This window comes from Ranitomeya variabilis, chromosome 1 (assembly GCF_051348905.1).
Source record: "Ranitomeya variabilis isolate aRanVar5 chromosome 1, aRanVar5.hap1, whole genome shotgun sequence".
NCBI classification, from domain to species: domain Eukaryota; kingdom Metazoa; phylum Chordata; class Amphibia; order Anura; family Dendrobatidae; genus Ranitomeya; species Ranitomeya variabilis.
In genome coordinates this window covers 605,076,753-605,102,498 of record NC_135232.1, presented here as the reverse complement: position 1 = coordinate 605,102,498, position 25,746 = coordinate 605,076,753, and the positions used below count along the sequence as shown (strand labels likewise).

The window sequence follows — 25,746 nt, the reverse complement described above, 5'->3', positions numbered from 1 at the left end:
ATACAGCAGCTCAGCAGTCAGTATCACACATGGTAGGATTAGATACACGGCTCAGCAGACAGTATCACACAGGATAGGATTAGATACACGGCTCAGCAGACAGTATCACACAGGATAGGATTAGATACACAGCTCAGCAGTCAGTATCACACGCTGTAGATTAGATACATGGCTCACTTATGCTTAGGCACCGCCCCCTCTGGCTGACATCTCCCGGCATGCAGTGCTGAGGGGGAGGCTCAGCATTGAGCGTTCGGCACAGAGAGGAGCGGGATGGAGGAATTCTTGAGGGGCTGCAAGAGCGGAATACAGGTGAGACGTGCAGGAGGGGGCCTCCGTGTGGGGGTGCAGGAGGGGGCCTCCGTGTGGGGGTGCAGGAGGGGGCCTCCGTGTGGGGGTGCAGGAGGGGGCCTCCGTGTGGGGGTGCAGGAGGGGGCCTCCGTGTGGGGGTGCAGGAGGGGGCCTCCGTGTGGGGGCGCAGGAGGGGACCTCCGTGTGGGGGTGCAGAAGGGGGCCTCCTTGTCGGGGTGTAGGAGGAGTGCCGGGCCTTTGTGTCAGTACAGTGTACACTGCTCCCCTGCTCTTCCATGTGACACTGTGCTCTGCTGTGTGCCCGTTATCACGTGGACTTGTCGTGCGAGGAGGCTGGCTGTTGCCCCATTCTTCGCTCTGCATTTCCCGTCCTACACTCTGCGCTCAGGCGTTTGGCACTGGGTCCTGGTATCAGTGGCAGGGTCAGCGCTGTGTGATCCAGGACACTGGCCCTTTATTTCTCATGCCTCAGTGTTGTGACTGTCACATGATCTGTGCTCTGTCACCCACTACTCTATGCAGGGGCATCAGGAAACCCTGCAGCAAATCCTGAGCATGTGTACAATCACTTACACAAGGTGGACAGAGTGAATAGGACGGACTACAAACACCACAATTTCCAGCACATCTCGTGTCCCCATTTTGGCCAAATACAGTAGATGCTTTCATTTTGTTCCCTAAACTGGGATGTGAGTGACTGCTGTAGGCGACGCTACCTTCACTATTCCCCATTTACTGGTAAGGCCGTTCCTGTAGAAATGGAGGCCAGCGGCGCTTATCACTGCTGGCAATTTTTATGTGGCCGCATCTTAAAAAATACAGGAACGTGGCACGGGGGGCTCCCATTTTGAAACCTTATGAAGTCAAGCTTAAAATATTGCTCTGTGGAGACGGCCAGCTGGCATCTGCCACATCCTGCTATTTTTACACCGGTGCGTCCACTGATCGTATTTCATGGCGCAGTGTCTATTTTTCTACTTTCAGGTTGTGCTGGGGATGGGGGAAGTGCAGCTGTCACACTATGCTACGGTGCCAGCTTCCTGGAATCCAGCTCTGCGCATGCGCGGGGACGCGCCAGAGTCGCCCCCTGATGACATGGCCGGAAGGTCACTTGACCAGAAGTAATTTCCGGCAAGGAAACTGGAGAGAGTACAGGTGACAATCCGAGGCTGCTTGAGTTTAAAAGAGGAGCGTGATAAGACGCTCCATGCAGCATAGGCGGTCCCCTGGAAGCACAGGATGAACCACCACCACAGCAGCAGCCGCAAAGGAGATGGGAAGGTGGTGCGACAGAATGAACCTTCTTTCCAGCAGCCATTCTACCCTGCAGAGCAGGAACTTCGGCTTGGTAGATAAATCTCCAGCCTCCAGAGGTCTATCAGTGGATCCCATTCCTCCTTCTAAACCGGTACCCGCGTCTACGTCTGGTGAGTGAGTTTTGTGAAAGTTCACTTTGTAATTGGGGGCCCCTTCTTACTTATGTAGGGAGGAAAATGCTTGGCTAAGACCAAGCACAGGCGTTGCCCAATTTGTAATGAGGATTTACCCATCACTTGGGAAAAAACTCTGCCAATCATGCAGAGAGCAGGGGCTATGTGTTGAGACCCCTAATTTTTCTTCAGAGTTAAGATCTGTAATCAGGACCGAGGTCGAAAGCACCTTTAAATCCCTCTCCCAGGGGGTTTAATATCAAGAGGCACAAGACGAGCAGGAGGTGCCCTGAATCTGAGACCGATAGTTCTAAGGAAGAACAGAGAGACTCGGGTTCATCGGACGCTTCTTCATCCTCAGAGGAAGAGATGGGTGGGTGCCACATTGTTTTCCATAAGAAGAAATAGATGGTCTGGTCAAGGCAGTAAGAGCCATGATGAGAGTGATGGACCTTCACCCAGAACAATCTGTGCAGGATGTTATGTTTGGTGGACTCTGACAGAAGAAACGTAGGTCATTAAAGTCCTCTGTGCCGTCCTTCAAAAGGAAATATCTTTTTGATGATTTAGCATCTACATACTGGAATACAGCCCCAAAGTTAGACGTAGCTGTTGCCAAGGCTTTCAGGAAATTTGCCCTTCCCTTTGAGGACATGGGAGTATTGAAGGATCTGCTAGAGAAAAGAGCAGATTCTTTCCTTAAGGGTGCCTGCAAAGCGTTAGGGGACAGTTTAAGACCTGTTATAGCAGCAACCCGCACAGCTATGTCTTTAGTGATTTGGTTAGACCAATTAGAGAAGCTGCTGTGGGATAGGGTATCGAGGGATAGGATACTAGAATCCATTCCCTTAATATGGGGGGCTTCGGCTTTCCTGGCTGACTTGTCAGCTTATTCAGTTCGACTGGCGGCCAAATCCGCAGCCTTCTCCAACGCAGCCCGTAGAGCTCTCTGGCTTAAATGTTGGCCTGGGGATGTCCAAACAAAATCAAAATTATGTTCCATTCCCTGTGAAGGTGAATTTGTGTTCAGCTCAAAGAAAAAACTATATAGTAGTCCGGGGAACCAGAACAAAAATCATATGTAAATGCCCCTACTAAAAACAACCTTTATTGTTAAAACCAGGCAAACTGAAAGTGAAAAAAAGACACAAAACAGGTGTTCAAAAGACAAAAAAAAAAAAAAAATAATATATACCCACAACCTAATGGGGAAACCCTAGATGCCCTAGTAGGAGTACCTAATTTGGCCCCTACCTGTCTGCGGAGGTTGACGCCCTAGGGGGGAACGTTGCGGCGCCCCCGCTCCACGACGGCTGACCCTGCACGCCCTGATGTGACCTGCGGCCGCTAGTGAGAGCCCCTACCCACAGACTAAAGGATCCTCTGACACTATACAGAGAAAATGCCTATACTAGGGAATAACCTAGGTCCCCAGTGAGTTAAAACCAATGTATGAACACATGGCGAAAAGTGAAAGATGTGATACCGCTCTATAGATGAGCAAAGACTGTTCCAACCAAGCGTGGTTTAAAAAACCATTGCTGATCAATCCACTTTTGGAAAACCGATATACATTCCCTGCAGGTATAACCAATTCTGATATCAAAAGATGCCCTGCATGGTAAGATCATATCCAGTGGAATACATGGTATGTATGGAACCAAATACTCATCTCTAGTTGAATTCACGGTTATAAGTCCACCGCCATAACTTCTAAACGCCTCAACGCGTTTCGCCTACTTAGGCTCCTCAGGAGGCCTGATAATATGATAATATGTGTCATATCAATGATGCAGAACTGCATGTATTCCACTGGATATGATCTTACCATGCAGGGCATCTTTTGATATCAGAATTGGTTATACCTGCAGGGAATGTATATCGGTTTTCCAAAAGTGGATTGATCAGCAATGGTTTTTTAAACCACGCTTGGTTGGAACAGTCTTTGCTCATCTATAGAGCGGTATCACATCTTTCACTTTTCGCCATGTGTTCATACATTGGTTTTAACTCACTGGGGACCTAGGTTATTCCCTAGTATAGGCATTTTCTCTGTATAGTGTCAGAGGATCCTTTAGTCTGTGGGTAGGGGCTCTCACTAGCGGCCGCAGGTCACATCAGGGCGTGCAGGGTCAGCCGTCGTGGAGCGGGGGCGCCGCAACGTTCCCCCCTAGGGCGTCAACCTCCGCAGACAGGTAGGGGCCAAATTAGGTACTCCTACTAGGGCATCTAGGGTTTCCCCATTAGGTTGTGGGTATATATTATTTTTTTTTTTTTTTTTGTCTTTTGAACACCTGTTTTGTGTCTTTTTTTCACTTTCAGTTTGCCTGGTTTTAACAATAAAGGTTGTTTTTAGTAGGGGCATTTACATATGATTTTTGAATTTGTGTTCAGGTCAACATTAGATGATATTCTTGAGCAAGCAGGGGATAAGAAAAATGGATTTCCAACCTGCCTATTCCTACATATAAGACGTCTTTTCGGCGTAAAAAATTTTTTTTGTAGAAGACCCCCGAGAGAGCAAAACAGATGGGAAGAGGGGAGAAAAGAAAAACGGAGGGTTCCACTTTGAAGGTCCCTCTCAGGATAGGAAGCCCTCCCAGTGATGGTCTTTCCCAGGTGGGAAGGAAGATTATCGCTCTTTCTCCCAGCCTGGGAAAAGATTTCCAGGAGTTCCTGGATACTGAGCCTATTAAAGTCAGGCCTAAATATTGAATTCCTCTCATTCCTAGTCCCAAACTTCGTGGTAACTCCTCTACGGTCCTCTTCAGAGGAACATTGGGCCTTGGAACATGAAATGTTCAAGCTAGTGGACAAAGCTGTCCTCCAGGAGCTCTCCCCCCTCAGGAAAAGAGAAGGATTCTACTCCCATTCTTTCTGGTGAAGAAAGCAGACAGATCCTTCAGGACAATAATGAACATAAAAACTGAACAAGCCTCTAAAGACTCAAACTTTCAAAATGGAGTCAATAAAAATAACTGTCAAAATCTTGTTTCCAGATTGCTTTGACAGTCCTTGGGCCTGAGGGATGCTAATTATGTTATTATCTTATTTTTTCAGTACAGAGCCTCCCCTTTCAGCTTGGCAGTGGCCCCTGAGTGTTCACCAAGGTGGTGGCGGAAGCAGTGGCACAGCCGAGGAAACAGGATGACTTGATTGTCCCTTACCTGGATCACTACCTAGTGTTAGGCAACTCTAGTATGTGGGGGGGTAGAAAACTACAAGGCAGATTTCCTGAGCCGCACTCAGTTGAAACAAGGCAAATGGGTTCAAAAACGGTCCATTTTCAACCAGATTATATAGAGCTGTGGGATCTCCCTGTAATAAATCTCTTCGCCAATAGTGAAATCAAGAGGGTAGAGTCCTTTTGCTCCATAGATTCCAGAGGGAACACTCAGGCTCTAAATGCCTTCATGATTCCTTGAAATCAGAGCCTGGCCTATGCCTTTATCCCCCCTGGTCATCCTGATCCCGGCGGTCCTGAAGAAAATCAGGGAGGACAGGGCAAGGGTAATCCTGATAGCCCCCTTCTGGCCAAAAAGAACTTGGTTCTCCTGGCTGAGGATGATGTCTATCACCGACCCCTGGGTACTACCGAAAGTTTCGGATCTTCTCTCCCAGGGGCCAGTATATCATCCTCAGGCAGCGAATTTACACTTAACAGCATGGAATTTGAGAGGACACTTTTCAGGGACAGAGGTTTTTCTCCAAACTTGGTTTTTACCCTACTTCAAAGTAGGAAAGTTGTCACTACTAAAGCCTGTGGAAAAACTTGGGAAAAAATCCTATCCACCTCAGGGGTCAGAGTCCAGGATGGGGTTCCTATCACGGTCATCCTGGAATTTTTACAGAAGAGATTAGAGCAGGGCCTTGCTGCTAGCCGTATAGCCGGCTAGGAGGCTATACGGTGGCCGTATTAGGAGCCCTGTATAATCATGATGTGGCGGGCAATCCTTGGGTAGCTAGATTCATTAGAGCCTCCGCCAGTTCTAGGCCCATTGCTGCCCAGAATTCACTACCATGGGATTTGAATTTGGTATTGTCAGTCCTAATGGGTCCCCCCTTTGAGCTCTTAAAATCTTAACGGAAGTGGATTTTATGTCTTAAGACTGTTCTTCTATTGGCATTGCCATCAGCCCGCAGGCTGTGCGATATTCAGGCCCTTTCTGCAGGCCCCCTTCACTTAAATTTTAGTATGGGGTCATTCTGAAACCCGACTCTGCCTATTTACCTAAGGTAGCGTCTAGGCACCTTGGCAAGGTGGATAAGGGATGCAATCTCGTTGGCCTACTCATCCAGTGGGAATGTCACCCCAGAGGGATTGAGAGCTCATTCTACGAGAGTGGTGGCAGCCTTCTGGGCGGAAAAGTCAGAGGTCTCCATAGAGCAGATCTGTAAGTCTGCTACTTGGTCATCTCCTTCTATTTTTACCATCGCTATCACCCGGACCTAACCTCTTCTTCTGGTCTAACCTTTGGGAGAAGGGTTCTACAGGCTGCGGTCCCTTCCTAAGATATGATTCTCTGCAATTCTCTCCATGGTGCTGTCATGGGGGAAGGAGAAAGACGATTACTTATCGGTAACAGGATTTCTCAGAGCCCATGACAGCACCCTTATATTTCCTCCCGTCACATATGGGTGAGCACGCTCTTTTTTTTTTTTTCTGTTTGTGTGTGATTTATGTATAGGTTGCAGGGTGTTTGCTTATAAGTATTATGGTTAAAATGTTTATTATAATAACCTGGAGGTCCTCCTCTGCTCTGTAAACTAACTGAATCCGGAGGAGGGGTGCCGCCCTTTTTATCTGTAAGTTCCCTGTCCTCTGAAGAGGAATCCCCTCTCTCCATGGTGCTGTCATGGGCTCTGAGAAATCCCGTTACCGGTAAGGAACTGTCTTTTTCCATCTGTAATCCTCAATGTAAAATGTGGCCATTACTGGGAAAGTTGGGTGATTCAGGTGGCCATATTCATCGTGGATAGTAATTTCTGGGAAAGCTGGGTTAAGATGACGGCCAGTATTTCTGCCATTAGAGACCCCGTGGTTTCACCTGGCTTTTCCAGACTCCAGAACACCACATAGCAGATATCTGAGAGAGTGGGGTGACTTTCTGACTCCAGCCGGCCATCTTGCTTTTTGCTGCAATTAATGAATGTTGTTTTGTCGAGGCTCGTTACTTTTCCGCTGGTGATCACAGATTTCCTGTGTACATACACACGCAGCTTTTTTCCATTTCAGCTCCATTAATCCTTTTTTGCTTTCAGCTTTTAAGGGTCAATTTCAAAATATTGCTTTTCCTAAATAAATGGGGCGAGTGGTGACATATGGTGCAGTGTTCTCTTTCTTTTACGGACATTAGGACTTTAGGTCGCGCTCCATAAATCAATTACTTAACCGTTCTGTAAACACATTACATCTCCACGTCTGCAACTCCCAAATCTTTACTGTATCCCAGAAACGTCGCTGTTCTCCAGAATCGCCCATCATCTGTCGGTATATCTCGGTTCCTGTTGGTTCCCTTCATGCAATTGATTCTAATCTGAATGCTAAGTGGGTATATTACCTTCCCTTTAAAAATTAAAGGGACTGTACAGTGAAAAAAAACTAGGAGCAACTGGGTCTTTTATAATGTCTGGTTTGTGCTTAATACTTTTTTTTTTTTTTTTTTTTAATTTTAAAATCATTAAAGAAAAGTATCCCAGTATCCTAAAAGTTTTCTTTTTAGGTCTCCATTTTGTAACCTCTTTAGAACATGTGATCAATAGATTCAGGAAAAGAGCCGGAGCTAATAAAGGGGCCAAGAGTGATGTAATATCTGTTGCTTTGTCTGTTTTTGCCATAATGGGGACCAAGCACACAGAGGTCTGACTCCCTTTAAGTAAGCCCCACCCTTCTAAATGCAGTAGCCAATGATGCATATAGTCTGTGGAATATGGCTGCAAGACAGCTCCTCAGGGGCTATCTCCTTGATATTTTAAGCTCCTTTAAAGATGTTGGGGCTCCCTGAACTTTATGAACCCATGTGTACCTCCAGATGTTGGGGCCTGGTCACTGATCTAGGGCCGGATGTGATTTGGGGGTAATGGCGCCTCCTGTAATCTGCTTTATTACAGTAATGTATAGTTAAGTGCCCGTTGTGTTTGTTCTAGTGGGCGAGATTACACAAGCGGCATAATACAGATAATGGCGATAGCCCATTATGCAATTACTTATTTAGGATGGCTAATTAGAATTTATTTTGTAGGGATTTTTTATGGGTTTTTTTTTTTTGCTTTTTTTTTTAGTCCTTTTTTCACGGCCTTTCAATATAGTTTTCCTGCTCAATTGTATAGATTTCTAAAGGTTTTGCCTCCTGTTCAACGAAAAGTAAACTTATTAAAGCCGCAAAAGCCTTCGTAGTAAGTAGTGTATGGTGGCATTGCACTCTATAACAGGCAGGATGACAAACAATATGGCCGCCATTACGCCCCCCCTGTTTCGTAGAGTCCTTATTTGATGCCTACTCATAGGGCTTGTCGTGCTGTAGCAAGGTAAATATTTCATGGAAAGTATTGAGTTTTATTTAGTGTTTTATTTTTTCAGAATAAACATGGCGGACAGGAATTCCACGTGGTCCTGGGCAATGAAGCGTGTGACTTAGATTCCATGGTGTCTGCCATCACGCTGGCGTATTACTTGGCCAAGGTGAGTGTCTGTCCCATATCAGGCCGACTATTACTAACTCGGCTACTAAACCCGTACGCCCTCATGCAGGAAAAAAAGTGAAAAAACAAAATCATCGGCATGATCCGTTCCCTATTATTTTGATGAGTCCGGTTGAACCGGATTTGCTCACGGATAGTGTTTCTTCCTCCATTACTGTAGACTTCTTCCAGCAAGAACATTGTGTACATTCCGGTGCTGAACATCCCCCGTCAGGACTTTCCTCTCCGGACAGAGAGTACATTCTTCCTCAAAGAAAACTGTCTCCTGGAGGCGCTCTTGATCTTCCGCGATGAGATAGACCTGGGCGGACTGTATGAGGCAGGCCAGTTGGTATTGTCGCTGGTGGATCACAATGTGCTGCCCAGGTGAGGGAACATCATCAGTAGCGTCTCGGAGTATCCTTGCTGAGTGTGCAAATGCATATAGATCGCTTGGGAGCAGGCAGACGGTAGAGATGTTTTGTTCCCACTGCTGCCTACCTGATGACTGAATGAGCGCTGTGCATACTGTACAGAGAGTAGGGATTTTTTTCTTGTATTTTAATTTTTTTGTGTTTTACAAACCATTTTTTGCCGGTCAGGGTGGACTCTTTCATGGAAGATGTGGTAACCGAGGTCATAGACCACCATGTCGTGGACAGGAGTTCTTCTCGTAATTGCCGCGTTACCGCAGAGCTGGTGGGATCTTGTACTACTTTGGTAGCAGAGAAGATCCTGCGGGAAGCCCCTCACATCCTGGACCCTCAAGTGGCGTCCATGCTGCGTGGTAAATCCCCTATACTCGGCGGTCGGCCGGATTACCTAATGAGCAGAAAAGGGTTAAATGTCGAGTGAAGTATTTATTTGTTACCTTCACAGGTGCCATTGTCCTGGATTGTGTGAACATGGCATCCGCGGCCGGGAAGGTCACCCCGAAAGATACGGAGTATGTAACAATCCTGGAGTCGAAGTTCCCTGATCTGCGACCGAGGGACGCTTTGTTTGAGTCTCTTCAGAATGCCAAGTTTAATGTGTCAGGTATCACTGAGATATTCTGCTTGAATATGAGATATTGGCCCGTTGGTGTTTTATGGCCCAGACTCAGGAGCTGTATAATACGGCACATGCTCTGATCACGGCTGTTCAATTTTTTTTGATGATACTGTTAACCACTGGCGGTATTTGGACAGTCTGGTTGCCAACTCCCATCACCAGTGATGTGATTGCTGGGCAGCTATTGGCCTGCTAAAGGACTCCATAACTACTATTTTGGCCTTAAATTGTGAAATGACACCGCAGCTTTGGAGGCAACGAGAGAAGAGAACAGCATGTGACTATCTCTGAGGCGATGTGTATTAACCCATTTATTGCGCAGGTCTAACCACAGATCAGATGCTCCGGAAGGACCTGAAAGGCCTGGTCGATCTGGATATCAGGTTGGCCATCAGTGCCATATACATGGACATCGAGGTGAGTGTGAGGGGAATTGCATGATGTGCGATTGTCTTATCCTGCGGGGGAGGAGTAGTCAGAGGCTAGACGTCCATCCTGCACCTAAGGCAACGTTTCTTCGCTCTTAGTTTTCTACATTTCTATTTTCCTCTAAGGAGTTCCTCCAGAGGAAAGACCTGGAGGAAGAGCTACAGAATTTCTGTCAGAGACACCATTACAACGTGATCGTCGCCATGGCAATTGCGTTCACCAGTGCCAACGAGCCAAGGAGGCAGATAGCTGTGTACAGCCTGCAGGGGGTGCTGAGAGCAATGGTAAGACAAGACATGGGAAGGTGTAAACTGGGGCAAGGTGGTCAGCCTGGACGCTTCCGGACCGGTGATATCCAATATGGCTGCCAGACACATCATTCAGGAGTCTTGGCTGGAGCTGGCGGCCATCTTTAATTTTCTTATCTGATGTTCCAGCACAGTGGAGGGAAGCGACAGATAAGCAGTGTGTGTTCACGAGGCAGGGGCGGTTATATATACAGGGTGGCGAGGACACGCTGTGGACTTTGCCCCTATTTGGACCTCATGGTATGTAAAAGTTATATTTTCTGTGTGGCATTGAGTTCTTAAAGGATTCCTCTTCCTGAGCAGAGTCGGGCCACTCGCTTCAGCCAGCAGCTCTCCCTCCTGACTCTTTATACACATGCACACTCTGCTCAGGTGAGAGAGCTTGAGTTCTCAATAGGAACAAGGGGATTCGGGCGACCTGTGACTCTTCTGTCAGCAATATTCACAATCATCTTCTCTCCCGTGACATCTGCTGTCAGGGAGAATAGTTGGGAAGCCCCCCAAATATATCAGATGGTCAGTGTGTCCCACAGACACGGACTTGTAGAGCAGAGCAGCCACAAGGTGACAGTAATAAGACTGCTTTGCTTTCTCTGGAGGAGAGCTAGTTTGCATATTTTTTTTTCCCAAGAGGCATTGCCTGGTCTAATCAAGGATGATATTACTCTCCATTGACCAGGAGTATTCTGAAAACTAAAAACCTGCAATGGGTTAAAGCGACCCCTAGAGGGAGTTCTGGTGCTGGTAGCTGAGGAACTTCATAATTGTAATTTATAAGAACTTAATAAAAAGGTACCTTTTTTTTTTTATTTTGTTTTTTCGGCCTGTACACGCAAATTATACAATTGCAATCTATTTTATATTTTTAACAATTTTTTTTCTACCCCATCCCCCACGCTCTCTGCCCACGGAGCTGTCATGCCTCCCTGTAACTGGATCTGGGTCATTCATTAACTTGACCAAAGTTTAAACTTTCAGCTCTGAAACGTGAATCCGGGACATTTGCTTATTTTCACACAGACAAGAAGCCATAACCCACAGTCAGCTGTAGGTGAGAAACTAGTAGAAAAAGGGTAGTTGTGCCGTGACTTAAATATGGAATATAAAATGTTAACTTGCTCTCCCTTTTGTACTCCCCTTTTTCTTGAGATATATTAGACCTCTGCATTTATCCGATATTTATGACCTGTCGAGGTGTGTAGATGTCCGAGATGAGAACATCCCTTTAATCCTCCCCGCTAACGGCCATTGCAGCAGACTCTGGGTATTCCTCTGACTGGCCGCTGTGTAATACCGCTTGTCTCCTGTGGTGGCCACTGTTGGGTGAGATACTTAGCTGGCTGTGTTTCTGCAGTTCATCTTGGTGTGCTGGGATAAGGACCTGCTGTGATCAACTGATCACTGAGCCTCCAGCATGTTTAACCCCTTCAGGAAATGGCCATTTCTCTTTTTTTACGCACTGGCTTGTTTTGTTTTTTCTTTCCTTGGACAATGACACCATTCGTTTTACTGGAAATCGGGGGGGGGGGGGAGCACAATTTTGCCATTATTTTATTATTTTTTGGGCTTTGGCTTTATTTTTACGATGCTCATTGTGGTTTAAACATGACCTGACGTTATGATTCTCCGGGGTAGAACAAAAAGGACCCATAAGTTTGAGGCAATATTCATTGTAAGAGGTTATTCTCAGTTTGATGGAATTTGTTGGATTGGGCATGTAATAACAAACACTATTACAATTTACTGCCAATTAAAATTTGCAGCCGTTATTCAAATAGTAACACTTTTTTTTTTTTTTTAATAGCTTGTTGCCTAGGAGACAGACCACCTCTGCTGTCTAGTTTGTAAGCACTGGAGCACTCCAGCAATCCTGGCCAGCTTCAAAACAGCACTTACAAGCTCAATGGAAAAAATCTTGTAAACACTGCATACATTCTGCTGTCTCGCAGCAGTGGTTGGTTTCCAAGGCAACTAGTTACATTTTCAGCTGTTCTTTAAATTGTAACATTTTAGTTTTTTTTATAGTTTGAGGTTTTTCTTATTTTCTGTATTAGGTGAGTAGCGTTCTGGAGCAGGCCACATCGCCAGATCTGGAGCTGTCCCCTATAACCTGCCATTCTTGTAGCCACATTACTGCCTACATCCAAGGCAACACCAGCGCTTCTCGTAAGAAAGTCCTGCCCATCCTGAAGGACTTCTTAAAGAAAAGGGACAGCGAGGAAAGCAGCGGCCGACCCATGCAGTCTTTCCAGGGAGCCGAGGACTGTAAGGGACATCATGAATTTACGGATCTTCATGTGGAAGACAATTCGGAGAGCAGCGAGCGGCACGGAGACCCCGAGGAGCAGCCGGACAACCTGGACGTTTGTGGTGAAGATGGAATGAAGGGTAAAGAGTTCGGAGCCGGGTTCAGGAGACTGATGGAGGACGGACTGGACGAGGACAACTCCTTCCCCCCGACCCCTATGAACAGTCTTGTGGAGGGTTGTCCCCTTGATCGGGGGCTGCCAAAATTGACTGCAGAAGCCATTTTAGAGCGGATCAACCGTATCACTGTGGTAAATTCTGAGGTAAACTCCACAACTGGGAGCCAATGACGAGGCCCGAAACCCCTAATTAACGTGCAAATCAAAAATTTCTCCTACCAGAGGGAAAAAAATTGGGGTATTTGTCAGACAGCAATGCATTTCTTATTTTTTATATAATTTTTATTTTTTAAATTTGAAAATTTTAGGTTTTGCAAGTACGGGTGGTGTTATATGTGAATTACCTCAGGTCAGGAAGGGACTTTATGGGAACTCTTTCCTAACATTGTCTGTATGCCTGTGCATGCTGGGAGCTCTTCGTGTTAACCAGTGAGACTTGACAGAAATTACGTAAAAAATGGCCCAAGTAACCCTTCGCTCTCCTCCTTTTGAAGTGAAATATTTATTATCTAATATTTAATGGCGGGAGCCATTTTGTAGAATGAACCTTGTTTCTAATACGGTACATGAGGTAATCAAAATGGCCACCGGGAGTGTCTGGGGTGGGGGGAGTCTGTTGCCAATAGCAACCAGTCACCACTTTGCTTTCATTTTACATTAAAAAAGAAAGCCGAGTTGTGATTGGTTGGTATGGGCAACAACGATAGCGGTACAAATTTGATAAGCTGGTGGAGCAATGCAAAAATGTCAGGTAGAATAGGTATAAAATGATAGGCCTTGAATGGTGGCCGCATTATGTCCATGGCCTGATACATAAAGGCTATAAATAATGAAGCACAGGTGTAAAAAATAAAATATTCTAATAATGCAACTAATATTAATAAGTTAGGAGTGATTCCTGGTAGACTGAGGTCTCCGGGCCTATATGGAGGGTAATACATAGTCAAGTTAGAACGCAGCCCATTTTTATAGGATTAACCCGTTGAAAACTGGAAGATTTAGACATGACTACTTTTCATCCCAATATCTCACTCCTGAAATTCCAGATTCACAGGGGTTCATGAAATAATGCTGAGATTTCACTGAATGTTGGGGTCCTCAGACAATAGAACTGCTGAAGTTGTCGTTGTTCCTGCCTGTGACATGGAACAAGGTGGTCACCAGGGACTTTCTTCTGCTGACTTACAAAATAGCGGCTCTACAGGGTCCGGATTAAATATGAAGAATCCCTTGAAGGCCTGTCAGGTTGTGTATTTTACCATTCCTAGTCCCTTTTACTGTTTGGGACATATGTTTGTTAAGGTGGGATTGGCGGTCCGTAACGAGGTGCGACAATCAAATGTGGTGAAACTTAAAGGGCAATTCCCACCTAAAGGGTTTGTAGTCATGGCTCCGCCCACTGTTAGTGACATCACTGAATTGTAATATGATGTAAATAAAATTTATTATTAAAGGGAACCCTTCCCACAACTGTTCTCAACTGTTTTTAAGAGACTTTCAGAAGGGATTGCACACTACAGATCATGTATCGTTGGTATAAACAGTCAGTACCGCAAACCCATGACCTCACATCCATACGTCTTATGTTCTGTTTCTTCCCATGTCTGCTTTTGAGACTCTGGATGTGATGTTTAATAAATGAATACTTCCTCCCTGTTATGTCATGTGTTGTTATTTTATTGCAGCCGCTTACCCAGTGTACCACTGTCACATCGAGATTCAGGTAATGCTGGGATGTGCTGCTGAGACCAAGGCAGAGAGAGCTGCATTTTCTAGTCTGCCTCGTAAGCATTCAAAGGCCATGATAGTTATTGGTGTTTTATAAAGCATTTCTCCAAGAATGTAATATAATGCCCCTCCATCTGGTCACATAATTCAGGCAGTAGCCTGTCCTAGCCACGTGTCAGGATGAGCTGCAGTCTCAAGAAATACAGTAATCGATGTCTGTGTCTCAAATGACAGAGGAGCTGTCTTGTAAAACACATGCTAGTGAGCCACTGAAGAAGGGCTGTCAGAGGAGAAGAAATAAATCTTGTGTAGAGAGGGAAAAAGTCAGCTCGTTGTATGTCTGGCACTTGGTAGAGAAAGAGATCCACGCGCAGTGCTGCCCTGGTCCTGGGCATTTCTTGAGACAGAAATAGAAAGGAATGTTCTCCAGTGTAGGTAAGTAAAGAAGACTTGTTGGTGACACCACAGAATTCCCAGGGGATGCAGGACCTATGCGTTTCCACCAAGTAGTCTTAGGGTATGTGCACACGTTGCGGATTCTGCTGCGGATCCGCAGCGGATTTGACGCTGCGGATCCGCAGCAGTTTTCCCTAAGTTTACAGTACCATGTAAACATATGGGAAAAAAAAAAACACTGTGCACATGCTGCGGAAAAATCCGCGCGGAAACGCAGCGGATTATTTTCCGCAGCATGTCAATTCTTTGTGCGGATTCCGCAGCGGTTTTACACCTGCACCAATAGGAAACTGCAGTTGTAAAACCGCAGTGGAATCCGCAGAAGAAACCGCTAGAAAATCCGCCGTGAAAACCGTAGTGGATTTTGCAAATCCGCTGCGGAAAAATCCGCAGCAGAATCCGCAACGTGTGCACATAGCCTTAATCTTCTCCTTGGCTGTCAGGAGCACTGAGGCTGGATTTATTTTTTCTCCTGTCACAGCTCCGCTCACACAGGTATGTGTGCTTACCAGTGAGGTGACCGTGGTCGGATGATGTGTTATACAAGCACGCTTGTGTGCTAAAGAGTGTCTTCGGCGTGCTTGAAAAAAATGTTAAGAGTCCCTGCGGCTGTATGTTTTGTTAGACTGCAGCAACACATACAGGGATTGCCTAACCAAATCCCTGCATGTGTTGCTGCTGTCTAACAGCACATACAGCCGCAGGGACTCTTAACATATTTTTCAAGCACCCCGAAGACACTGGGTTAGCACCTAAGCATGCTCGCTCATCACTAGTGCTTACGATAAAGGTCTCGGCCGCTCTGATTTTAGACTGTAGAGCATCCTGACACGTGACCAGGACAGGCTGCGGTTTGAATTATGTGACTGATAGCCATTTTATTACATTCTTTAAGAATTTCACCCACGTTAAGAACCGAAGCAGCATATTGGGTTTTCAGGTAATACTGGGAATCTCACCTGTGATCAAGGGAGAGCACTGCTTTCTTCATAGTCTGGACTCCATCTTTCTCTCCATGAAAGAGTCCGGCGAAGAACCTGTTGCCTGCAGAACTTTTTTGGGCCACGTCGGGCCTATGCATCAACATTATTCCCCCCTGTAGAATTTATGGAGGGTGGGGGAGGAGGGAGGTGAGAAGAAAAATAAAAACTCAGCTGAATTGACAAGGAAGAAAAAAAAAAAGATGCAGGTCTGAAAGGTGGAAGAACTGGTTTGTGATAGGTGTGTGTTCCCTGCATAATGAGGCAGGGCGATGAGAAAACCTCACTCGCAACTATCACACATCTACTAAAGATGGACAATGACAGCAAGCTGGGATCTCTGCACCGAAGGTGAGCGATGTCCTCCGTCCCCCTGTACACGTGATAGGAGCGATGGCTGCTGCCTCTTCTGGGAGCTGAAGTAATCCATAATAACAATAGGGAGTTCTAGGCTGCCCTATAACATAATTGATGCTTACCCCATCCTTCAGTATTTGTATCAGATGTAATCGCTCCAGCTGTGCCCGGATCTATTGGGCCATGTGTGAAGCACCAAAAAAGCTGGTACTGTAAAATAAGATCTAGGTGTAGCATCACGTCCAGGTACTTTCTCCCTGCCCTTCCCCACCTATTTAAACATCATCTTGGTGCAGTGGAGTGCTGCTATTGCCGTAGTACAGTTACTGAGCGAGCATGCTCGGGTGCGAAATTAGTATCTTTGGCGCGCTCGAAAAATGTATTTGAGTCCCCGCAGCTGCATTTCTCGGTGGCTAGTCAACAGTCACAGCACATGCAGGGATTGGCTGCTTGTTAGGAAATTCCTGTATGTGTTGCGGCTGTCGAACAGCCCTGAGACATGCAGCCGCAAGACTTACACCTAGTATTAGAGCACCCCAAAGATACTCTATTAGCACTTGAGCATGTTCGCCCATCTCTAGTTATCAGTATTTGTAGGGGAAATGGCAGGGAGAGAGTACCTGGACCATTGACTCGTAGCAAAATCTGTATCTTGCTGTAAGATGATTCCCCCCCTTCCCCCCTCGATTTTTTTTTTTTTAGGATGTGGTGTGTTTTTTTTCTTTAATTCCAGGAGGAATTGGGTGCGACTTACAACATTTACCTTTAAACAATCAAATTTACCTTTGTCATGAGTTTAACATTTGACGGGTTCACGAGAAGAGCCCCATACTGAGGAGGTGAGGGAGCACTTCCCAAAGTCTGGTTTTGTATGACTGTAAAGCAGAGGAGTCTGTTCTGAGCTGGATCCGCCCTATAGTCATGGCGGCTTACTCCTGCACCCCCTGATGACTTTGTTGGATTCGGTAATGACTGGAGATTACCTCCTTGTAATATTAACAAGTCTTGCAGTATATAAAACACAGGATATTTACAAGCCCCTAAAAATGTCACCTCCAAGGTGTACATGACCTGCTCACCGTCCCTTTAATTACTGTACACATATATATCCATTACTCAGAAGTGAGTCTCTCACAGGTGTGTTTGGCCCAAGGCAGCAGCCATATTTGTTGTAAAATACACTCCCAGTTTTAAAAGGATGGATGGGCGGGGACTTGCCCTCATCTCATCTCCATGCTAAGGTGACAGGCAGCCATGACAGCGCCTTATGGGGTTGTTGTCACCAGTCTAGAGATCATCAGAGCAACTCGGGGCTTCGGATGTGAACTATGATACAAGCATGCCCACTACTGTCTAACTGGGCAGTGTCATACTTGCTGATGGTTTCCATCTATCAAGTGTGTCCTACTACACAAGCGGCAATTATATAGGTAAAGGGGTATATAACTGATAGATTGATGCTGGGTTACCCACCGATTGCCAAAAAAGGGGGTTGCAGCAGTGGCCATAAATGCTGCCACTTTATCTAGAGGATGATTTCTGCAAGGACAGATCCCAAACTACCAGAAAAGACATGATGGCACACCCTTCTTATTTGGACCTGCCCCTTTAATGAGGTCCTACAAGACCACTTTTTTTTAATTCAAATTAGCAGACACCTGGGGGATTATGGGAAGAGTCTCAATGAGTTGGAAGATCACTTCAGTATAAAAGTGCAGAGCCTGCCGTGTATATCTCTCCATAGACGAGGCCGGCCCCGCGTTGTGCGTGTTTGTACTTGTGCTGTGTGTGCACAGGGTGCGCTGCGGGCTGATTGTGCGGTTACTAGGTAACATGAGATTTTTTGGGAGTCACCCATTACTCTGCACCTTCCCTACCCCCCAGCTACATGGGTGATGTCAGCCGCCTATTTCACGGTCCCCAACCTCCTGGCGTACAATGTGTAAGTATCTCCTCAGCACAGTATGGCGGTATTTATCACCCTGCGTTCTCCGAGCAATAGTGGTGTGTGTATATAGGTCATAAAGGGGTGCACCTACAACAAATAAAGGCGCACACTGTATGGGGGTACTGTATGCACACGTAAGGGGGGCGCTTATTTTTAACGTATAGAAAGCACACCTGTGCAGCACTATTCACCACCGCGCCCATAACTACATAATGAGGGATAGAACTGGCAGCCCAGGATCCGACTAATCCGCTCACCTGTGACTATTAACCACTAAGGTGCTGGATTTCCAGACTATTGGAAGTTGCACCGTTACACCAGGTTCGCACGCTGTGGTTAAATCGGACAGAAACGTCACCAAATTTTTCATTAGGGGGTACGTTGGTCGTTACTAAAGCAGTCTGCCCCATGTATGAAAGAGGGACGTTGCCATAGCAACTTATCGGAATTCATCGTCAGCGTTTGGTTTTGTTGTGGACCGCTCCTCCGATCTCCTGTGCCATTTTCTGTAGTGATTTATATTATGATTTTTTATTTTTTTTTTTTTTGAGCCGTAAAATCCTTTTTAAGAGGCGTTGTCTGTCATTTTGGATGACTAGGTCATGTGATGTGTGTTTTATTGACTCAGTCATTGGATGGCCGATGGGATCTTCAGAATTTTTAAAGAAATCTCATTGACGGAGTTAATTCCTGTCATCAGGGGGGCAGAAAAATAAACCACTGATGGAAAATCCATAGGAGATATTTATAATGGCAATCTGTGTGATCAATGGGAGTGCTATCCCTACACTCCACTCTGTGCCTTAAAGGGAGTCTCCACTTTTCTCACCGGGTTCTATGACACAAAAAACCTTAAGGCTATGTGCACACGTAGAATGGACCTCTGCGGATTTTTCCGCAGCGGATTTTAGAAATCCGCAGGTAAAAGACAATGTGTTTTACCTGCAGATTTACTGCGGATTCCACTGCGGTTTTCTATTATGGAGCAGGTGTAAAACCGCTGCGGAATCTGCACAAAGAATTGACATGCTGCGGAATGTAAACCGCTGCGTTTCAGCACGTTTTTTTCCGCAGCATGGGCACAGCGTTTTCTGTTTCCCATAGGTTTACATTGTACTGTAAACGCATGGGAAACTGCAGCAAAATCCGCAACGTGTGCACATAGCACACACTTTATTTGTTCTCAGTAATGTGAGTGTTCGCCCTGACACAACCGTCCACCCTTATGAGACGCGCCTGTCAGCCCTGTCTGAACTGCTAGCGTCCACCCTAACAGAATCGTCTGCCTCTATGGGACGTGCCTGACAGAAAAGCGATTGCCTGCCCCGACATAACCGTTCACCCTTATGGGACGCATCTGTCAGTCCTGAATGAAACACAAGCATCCACCCTGATGGAACCGTCAGCCCTTATAGGATGCGCCTGTAAGCCCTGACAGATCAGTAAGCGCTCGTCCTGACAGAACTTTCCAACCTTAGGGTATGTGCACATGTTGCGGATTTGGCTGCAGATCCGCAGCTGTTTTCCATGTGGTGTACAGTACCATGTAAACCTATGGAAAACCAAATCCGCAGTGCACATGTTGCGGAAAATACCACGTGGAAACGCTGCATTGTATTTTCCGCAGCATGTCAATTCTTTGTGCGGATTCCGCAGCGTTTAACATCTGCTCCTCAATAGGAATCCGCAGGTGAAATCCACACAAAAACCGCAGTAAATCCGCAGATAAAACACAGTGCGTTTTACCTGCGGATTTTGCAAAAACAATGCGGAAAAATCCGCACACGAATCCGCAACGTTGGCACATAGCCTTACGGGTTGCAGCTGTAAGCCCTGGAGGAACTGCAAGCATCTGCCCTGACAGAACCATCCACCCTTACGGGACATGCCTGTAAGCCCTTAAGGAACCACAAGCGTTCACCTTGACAGAAACGTCTGCCCTTATGGGACGCCCCTGTCAGTCCTGACTAAATTGTCTGCCCAATTGGGAAGCTCCTGACAGAACCGCGAGAGTCTGCCCAGACAGAACCTTCAGGCATTGCAGGACGTGCCTGTAAGCCCTGATGGAACCACGAGTGTCCGCCCTGACATAACCGTAAGGGTCGGCTTGGGCATAATAGCAAGTGTGACTAAAATGTGACCCTCCATTGTCCCGTTCTTTCCCGGCAGTTCCAGTGGTGTCATGCAGCATCCCGCAGCCCCGTCCGCTGCCCCTCGTCTGGGTATTGATGACATGGAGCTGAAAGAAGAATGGCAAGATGAAGAGTTTCCAAGGTCGGTCCCCCCTTCCCACTTGACACGACTACGGGACCTGACCTTAGTAGATTGCTTATTACCATCATGTGATGTCCTTGTCTTGGGTTTTAGGTTCCTCCCAGAAGAGGCGGCGACGGAAGAAGATTCAGATTCCAAAGAGGATAAACCCTCAGGTGAGGGGGGAGACAAACTTGCACCAGGTTCCCCCAGCAGCACATAGAATTTTAGGAAAATGATTTTTTTTTTCTTGCCTGATCTGTGACCCACAGCTTGTCCTCCCAGCACGCTGGAGCTGTGCGGTAACCGCCATATGAAGAAACGATTGTCTGCCCCAGACATTAGTTTTAATCTGGAGAACAGCCAGGAGTCGGCGGTCTCCAGTGACCCCCGTGACGATCAGACCACTGAGGAAGATTTCGATTTTGACATAGATGATTTGGAGACTCCAAACAGCAGCGAAATGCTGGACCTGAGCCACGAGTTTGAGTGGGAAGGTAACGTCCTCTGTGTGGACGAGCTCTGGCAAATGGGGTCGGGGTGATCATGGTGAGGCCATAATGACCCCGGCCTCCTCTATTACAGATGACCTTCCAAAGGCAAAAGGGGCAGAGAGTTTTTCTGAGGTTGAAAACCGTGTGACGGACATAGAAGATGAAAATGGCCGAAAATGGAGAATATTCCTGATGGGGGAACACAAGGTGGACATGACAGCAATCGAGCCGTACAAGAAGGTCGTGTCCCATGGAGGTAGCATATTCAGTCCTATACCGTGATCAGGGCCGGACTGGCCATCTGGCAAATGCCAGAAGGGGGTCTGTCTGGTCATGGGCTGCCTTGCCTGCTACGTTGTTAGCAGAATCTGTCTTGTGAAGACACCCATACTGTCAAGAGTTGTGACGGAGCACAAAGTCACTGACTCCATCACTTACCCCAGCAGGCCACAGGTATCATTAGAAATATTGGTCTTGTAGAAAATCTTCCTTTCCTCCATCCAGGGTAATATTAGTAATATATCCCATCTGGTTCATGGGGACGGGGACACCATGGGCCTCAGTGATTTCAAATGCCAGGGCTGAATTTCATCCCCAGTCCGTACCTGACCGTGATGCTGCACACTGAGCCATGCATCTAATCCTATCCTATGCTTTCCCACAGGTTATTATGGAGACGGACTGACTGCCATTATTACATTCGCATCTTGTTATCTACCAGACAGTAATAATCCAGATTACCAGTACATCATGGACAATCTCTTCAGGTACACGCAGTACAAGGCTCGGCCACCGGGGGCAGCACCACCACACAATACTGATGAACAATGCAGAAAGTTGTTTAAAGGGAAACGCCACGCAAAATACAAAAATCCTGTTCTGATGATCCTGGAGGAGCAGATCGTGATCTGAAAGCCACTTTCACTTAGAAAAATGAATAAAAGGTTGTCATAGCTTCACCCCCTTCGTAGCAGTAATATAATCTTGTGTACAATTAAAGGAGAACTCCACTCGCAATTCTCTTTCTGATGCTAGGTTTTTCTACTTCTTTTGGATTGGACTTCCTTTCATAGTTTGTTGTGCTGTGTATTCAGGTACATCATAGGAACTCTGGATCTTCTGGTGGCGGAGGACTACATGATGATCTACCTGAACGGATGTACTCCACGTAGTAAAATCCCCCCAATCAGCTGGATCAAGCGCTGTTACCAGGCCACGGGGAGACGGTAAGTGACATCCCAGAGACCCTCGCGCTGATCTGTGCAATCGACATAGTGTGGAAATCATAAAGGGAAACTCCGATTCCAAAAATGAAATTGTTCTGTTGAGGCCCAAAAAGTTCCGACTTTACAAACTCTTGATGTAGAGATTCGACCAAAAGTGATTTGTATCAAGGCCTTGAAGGCGGTATCCCCCTTTAAATACTTATTATTTTTTTTACTTTTAGGTTAAAGAAAAATCTGAAATCTGTCCTGATTGTGCATTCAACATGGTACGTGAAAGTCTTACTGGTCATCACGAGGCCATTTATCAGGTTAGTGCTTCCCCAAAAATTCAGGCATTAGAGATTTAGGCTACGTTCACACGATCCGGTTTTTGCTGCGGATCCGTAGCGGAATTGCAGCTACGGATCCGCAGCCGTTTTCCATGCAGGGTACAGTACAATGTTACCCTATGGAAAACAAAACCCGCTGTGCCGACGATCCTTTTTTTCGCTGGAAAATCCGCGCGGATTTGCCAACGGAAAAAAGAAGTACCATGTCAATTCTTTCAGCGGATTCCGCTGCGGGTTTCCAACAGCACCAATAGGAAACTGCAGTTGGAAACCCGCAGTGGAATCCGCAGAAGAAAAAGGACACAAATCCGCCGAGAGAAGCACCGCCGTTTTCCACTGCGGATTTCCCCGAAAAAGGACCGGAAAAATCCGCAGTGAAAAACGGATCGTGTGAACGTAGCCTTAAAGGGGAGCGCCAGTAAGAAAGAAAAAAAAAAAGATATAGATATATATATATATATATATATATATATATATATATATATATATATATATATTAAAGGGGAGTTCCACTAGATATTAGTGGAATAGATATTTTAAAAAGTTGAAATTGTAGTTAAGTAAAAAAAAAAAAAAGATAATAACCTAGCAAGAGAAAGAACAAAGGGTGAATATCTTAAAGGGGTTGTACCTGGACAATAAGCTAATCGCTAAGTTTCTCTCTTCTGTGATCTGTGTGGAAACCTGGTTGTAAGTGTTCAGTTTCCCCACAGTGCCACTACTGGAGAAATGAAGAATTACAGTATCCAATCACATCATTGGGTTGTGTGTAAAGTTGGGTCCTCCAGATAGCGAGATGCCCTTTGTAACGGCTTTCATTCTCTCATGTATTTATTTTTTTATATTTTGTTCTTTTTTTTTTAAAGCTCCAAATTTGGAAAAAAGATACGATTTGTCAGCAGCCTGGCGGATCTGGCGCAGCTCGTTTCGCTAGATAACGTTCACATACCGGACTGTATTCAAGAGTGAGTCGCCCCCTGTGATTCAGATATTGTCTGCTTTATCCACCTCCAGCCTCATCCAAGGCTCACTGTCTCTTCCCCCCCATGCTTTACCCTACAGCTCTGCATTTCCAGTGTTTTTTTGTTGTTTTTTTTTGTCACTTTGACAGTTCTCACTTTTTTCTTCATGTTCCATAATGTCCTCTTATAGTACTTTGCAGTAAAACTGTCCACTTCTCTTCTTTCAGGTTGGACAATGAATTAAAGAGATAGCACCTGTAATAGCATAGCGGTGAAACCCTATGACAACTCTTCCACTACCGTGGGAACGATAACTTGCACGGTAAATGGAGATCTGCCGGAATAAGCACTAGAGATACCTCTCAGGCTGAGACCTCCCTCTGGAAAGCTGCACAGATGAGACTCTATCCATAAAGACAATAGCGCCATCTGGTGGACAAAATTTGCAAATAATTATGTCAAAAATTGATTTTTCCCTATGATAACACTTCCGGCTCCACTGCAATTTAGAGAACTGAAGCAAAGATGGGATCCATTGAGCTTCCGTGTCCTTTCATAGTGACTTCTGACGTTCCTATGTAAGCTACGACGTGAACAGAACAAGTTGTAGAATATTTTAATTTACTGTTTACATACATATGTATATATTTTTGTGTCGTGGTAACCTTTTTTTCATGTCTCATACACTGCACCTCGGTTAATATTTATTTTAATAATGCTTATGGGAGGACTTACTATAATTTTATATATATATAATAAAAAAAGTCACCATGACAACACTTCTAGTCCCTGTGCACTTGCAGATCAGAAACGCCTGGATGTCACCTAAACAAATTAGCTCTTGCATATTTTTTATAAGTAATAATTATGAAAACACTACCTAGAATCTGAATTATTTAAACATTTTTAAAAAAATCAAGTCCCCATGACAACACCTCCTGTCACTGTTCTCTGACAGATCTTGGTTTAACAAATATATCCATACTGTTTATAAGATGACACAGAAATCTATATAAAAAAAGTCCACATGATAACACTTCCTGTCATTGTGATGGCTGGGTTGTGAGTTGCCTCAGTGATACCCAGTGCCACTTATTTACACCGAGGTGTTGGGGCAAGATGTTTTGTAGTGGGGATTACAACAATTGACAAATATGGGTTCTAGTCCTATATCTGACAAGTGGTATTTACATGTCATCATGATGGTCAATTAATGGGAAAATAGAACTTTAAAAATATATCTTCTAAGCTTTCACGCTGATCCGTAATGATTGTTCCTCATGGGTGGGGTCTGGTTATTCCTCATGGGTAGGATTTAACAGATTTTTAGCCGATTTTCCCTTTAAGTATCAGTCCTATCACTTTAGTTTGAAAAATAGTTGATTTGGACAGCATATGACCTTTCAAAAACTGCCCCCAATTTTTTTTTGTTTGCATTAGTAAAGGGAAGCTCCGCCTTCAATTATCGCCAATCTAGTCACTAAATCTAAAATTCTGCTTTTATGTCATGTCGTGATTTGATTGCACTTTTTTTTTTTTTGCCTTTATTTTTCCCAATCAAATCACAAGATTGTACCTGGAAAACACCAGAAAGCTGCTTCTTACAGTGTTTTTATTTATGCTTTTAAAGGAGATCTGTCTCTTGCTATAAATGTAATTTTGTTACCTGGTGTAAATGTCGCTGTTCTCCTGAATCCGGCGATGTTTCTCTTTTGTTCCTGCACCTCTCCTTTCCCGAGATACGGCCTCCTCTTCCCTGTATATAAATCTAGTCTTATTATCCAAGTGGGCGTACTCCAACTATTCTTTGTGGGCGTGTTCTTGAGGACCATGCCCAGTTGGCAAACACTAGATTTGTATACAGGGAAGGGAAGGCCATATCTCAGGAGCGGAGAGGCGCAGGAACAAAAGAGAAACATCGCCGGATTCAGGACAACAGCGGCTTTTATATAGAGGGAAAAAAAGAATTGCATATTAATGGCAAGTGACAAGTCCCCTCTAAGTGTACAATAGTGTCCTGGCAAAGTTGGATCTTTGCCTCTTAACTATACGATAATCCAAGTTTTGATTATGCCCTCTGCAACAAGCTCGTTAACCCATAAAAACATAATTGGCACATTAAATATTTGTATATATGAGCGTTAATAGTTGTCAAGTGTTCTCCCACTGCCCTGTGTACTCTTATATCGAGTGTGTATATATTACTTTTTCTATTTAAATTTGCTGATGTTAATAAAAAACAATCGTTTTATATTCTGAGAATTAATTGTGGGTGCAATTCTATGGTGTAAACACAAAGGAAAAAAATACCGCCACTAGATGGTGCACAGAAACATGACACCGCCACCTGGTGACATAACTTGATCCAAATCAG

The 25,746-nt window shown here is 45.3% G+C and overlaps 2 protein-coding genes across 6 annotated transcripts; both read left to right on the top strand.

The window, feature by feature from the left end:
* The first annotated feature begins 191 nt into the window (after nt 1-191).
* PRUNE1 (prune exopolyphosphatase 1) lies at nt 192-14,298 on the top strand. Of its 2 annotated transcripts, none has more exons than XM_077259617.1 (8): nt 192-312; nt 8,323-8,424; nt 8,605-8,810; nt 9,026-9,210; nt 9,303-9,461; nt 9,799-9,893; nt 10,034-10,189; nt 12,268-14,298. In XM_077259617.1, the coding sequence occupies exons 1-8, from the start codon at nt 274-276 to the stop codon at nt 12,808-12,810; spliced, it is 1,485 nt and encodes a 494-aa protein (XP_077115732.1). In that variant the 5' UTR covers nt 192-273; the 3' UTR covers nt 12,811-14,298. The 2 variants fall into 2 exon arrangements, with proteins under 2 accessions (XP_077115732.1, XP_077115724.1); XM_077259609.1 differs by having other exon boundaries at nt 10,031-10,189.
* Nucleotides 14,299-16,047: 1,749 nt separating this feature from the next.
* On the top strand, nt 16,048-25,635 carry BNIPL (BCL2 interacting protein like). Of its 4 annotated transcripts, none has more exons than XM_077259575.1 (10): nt 16,048-16,154; nt 20,278-20,382; nt 20,476-20,537; nt 20,634-20,858; nt 20,947-21,111; nt 21,520-21,622; nt 21,950-22,081; nt 22,303-22,347; nt 23,277-23,375; nt 23,600-25,635. In XM_077259575.1, exons 1-10 carry the CDS (start codon nt 16,063-16,065, stop codon nt 23,622-23,624), a joined length of 1,053 nt encoding a protein of 350 aa, XP_077115690.1. In that variant the 5' UTR covers nt 16,048-16,062; the 3' UTR covers nt 23,625-25,635. The 4 variants fall into 4 exon arrangements, with proteins under 4 accessions (XP_077115690.1, XP_077115682.1, XP_077115709.1 ...); XM_077259567.1 differs by having other exon boundaries at nt 22,303-22,389; XM_077259594.1 differs by lacking the exon at nt 16,048-16,154 and adding an exon at nt 17,810-18,102.
* The last annotated feature ends 111 nt before the right edge of the window (nt 25,636-25,746 follow it).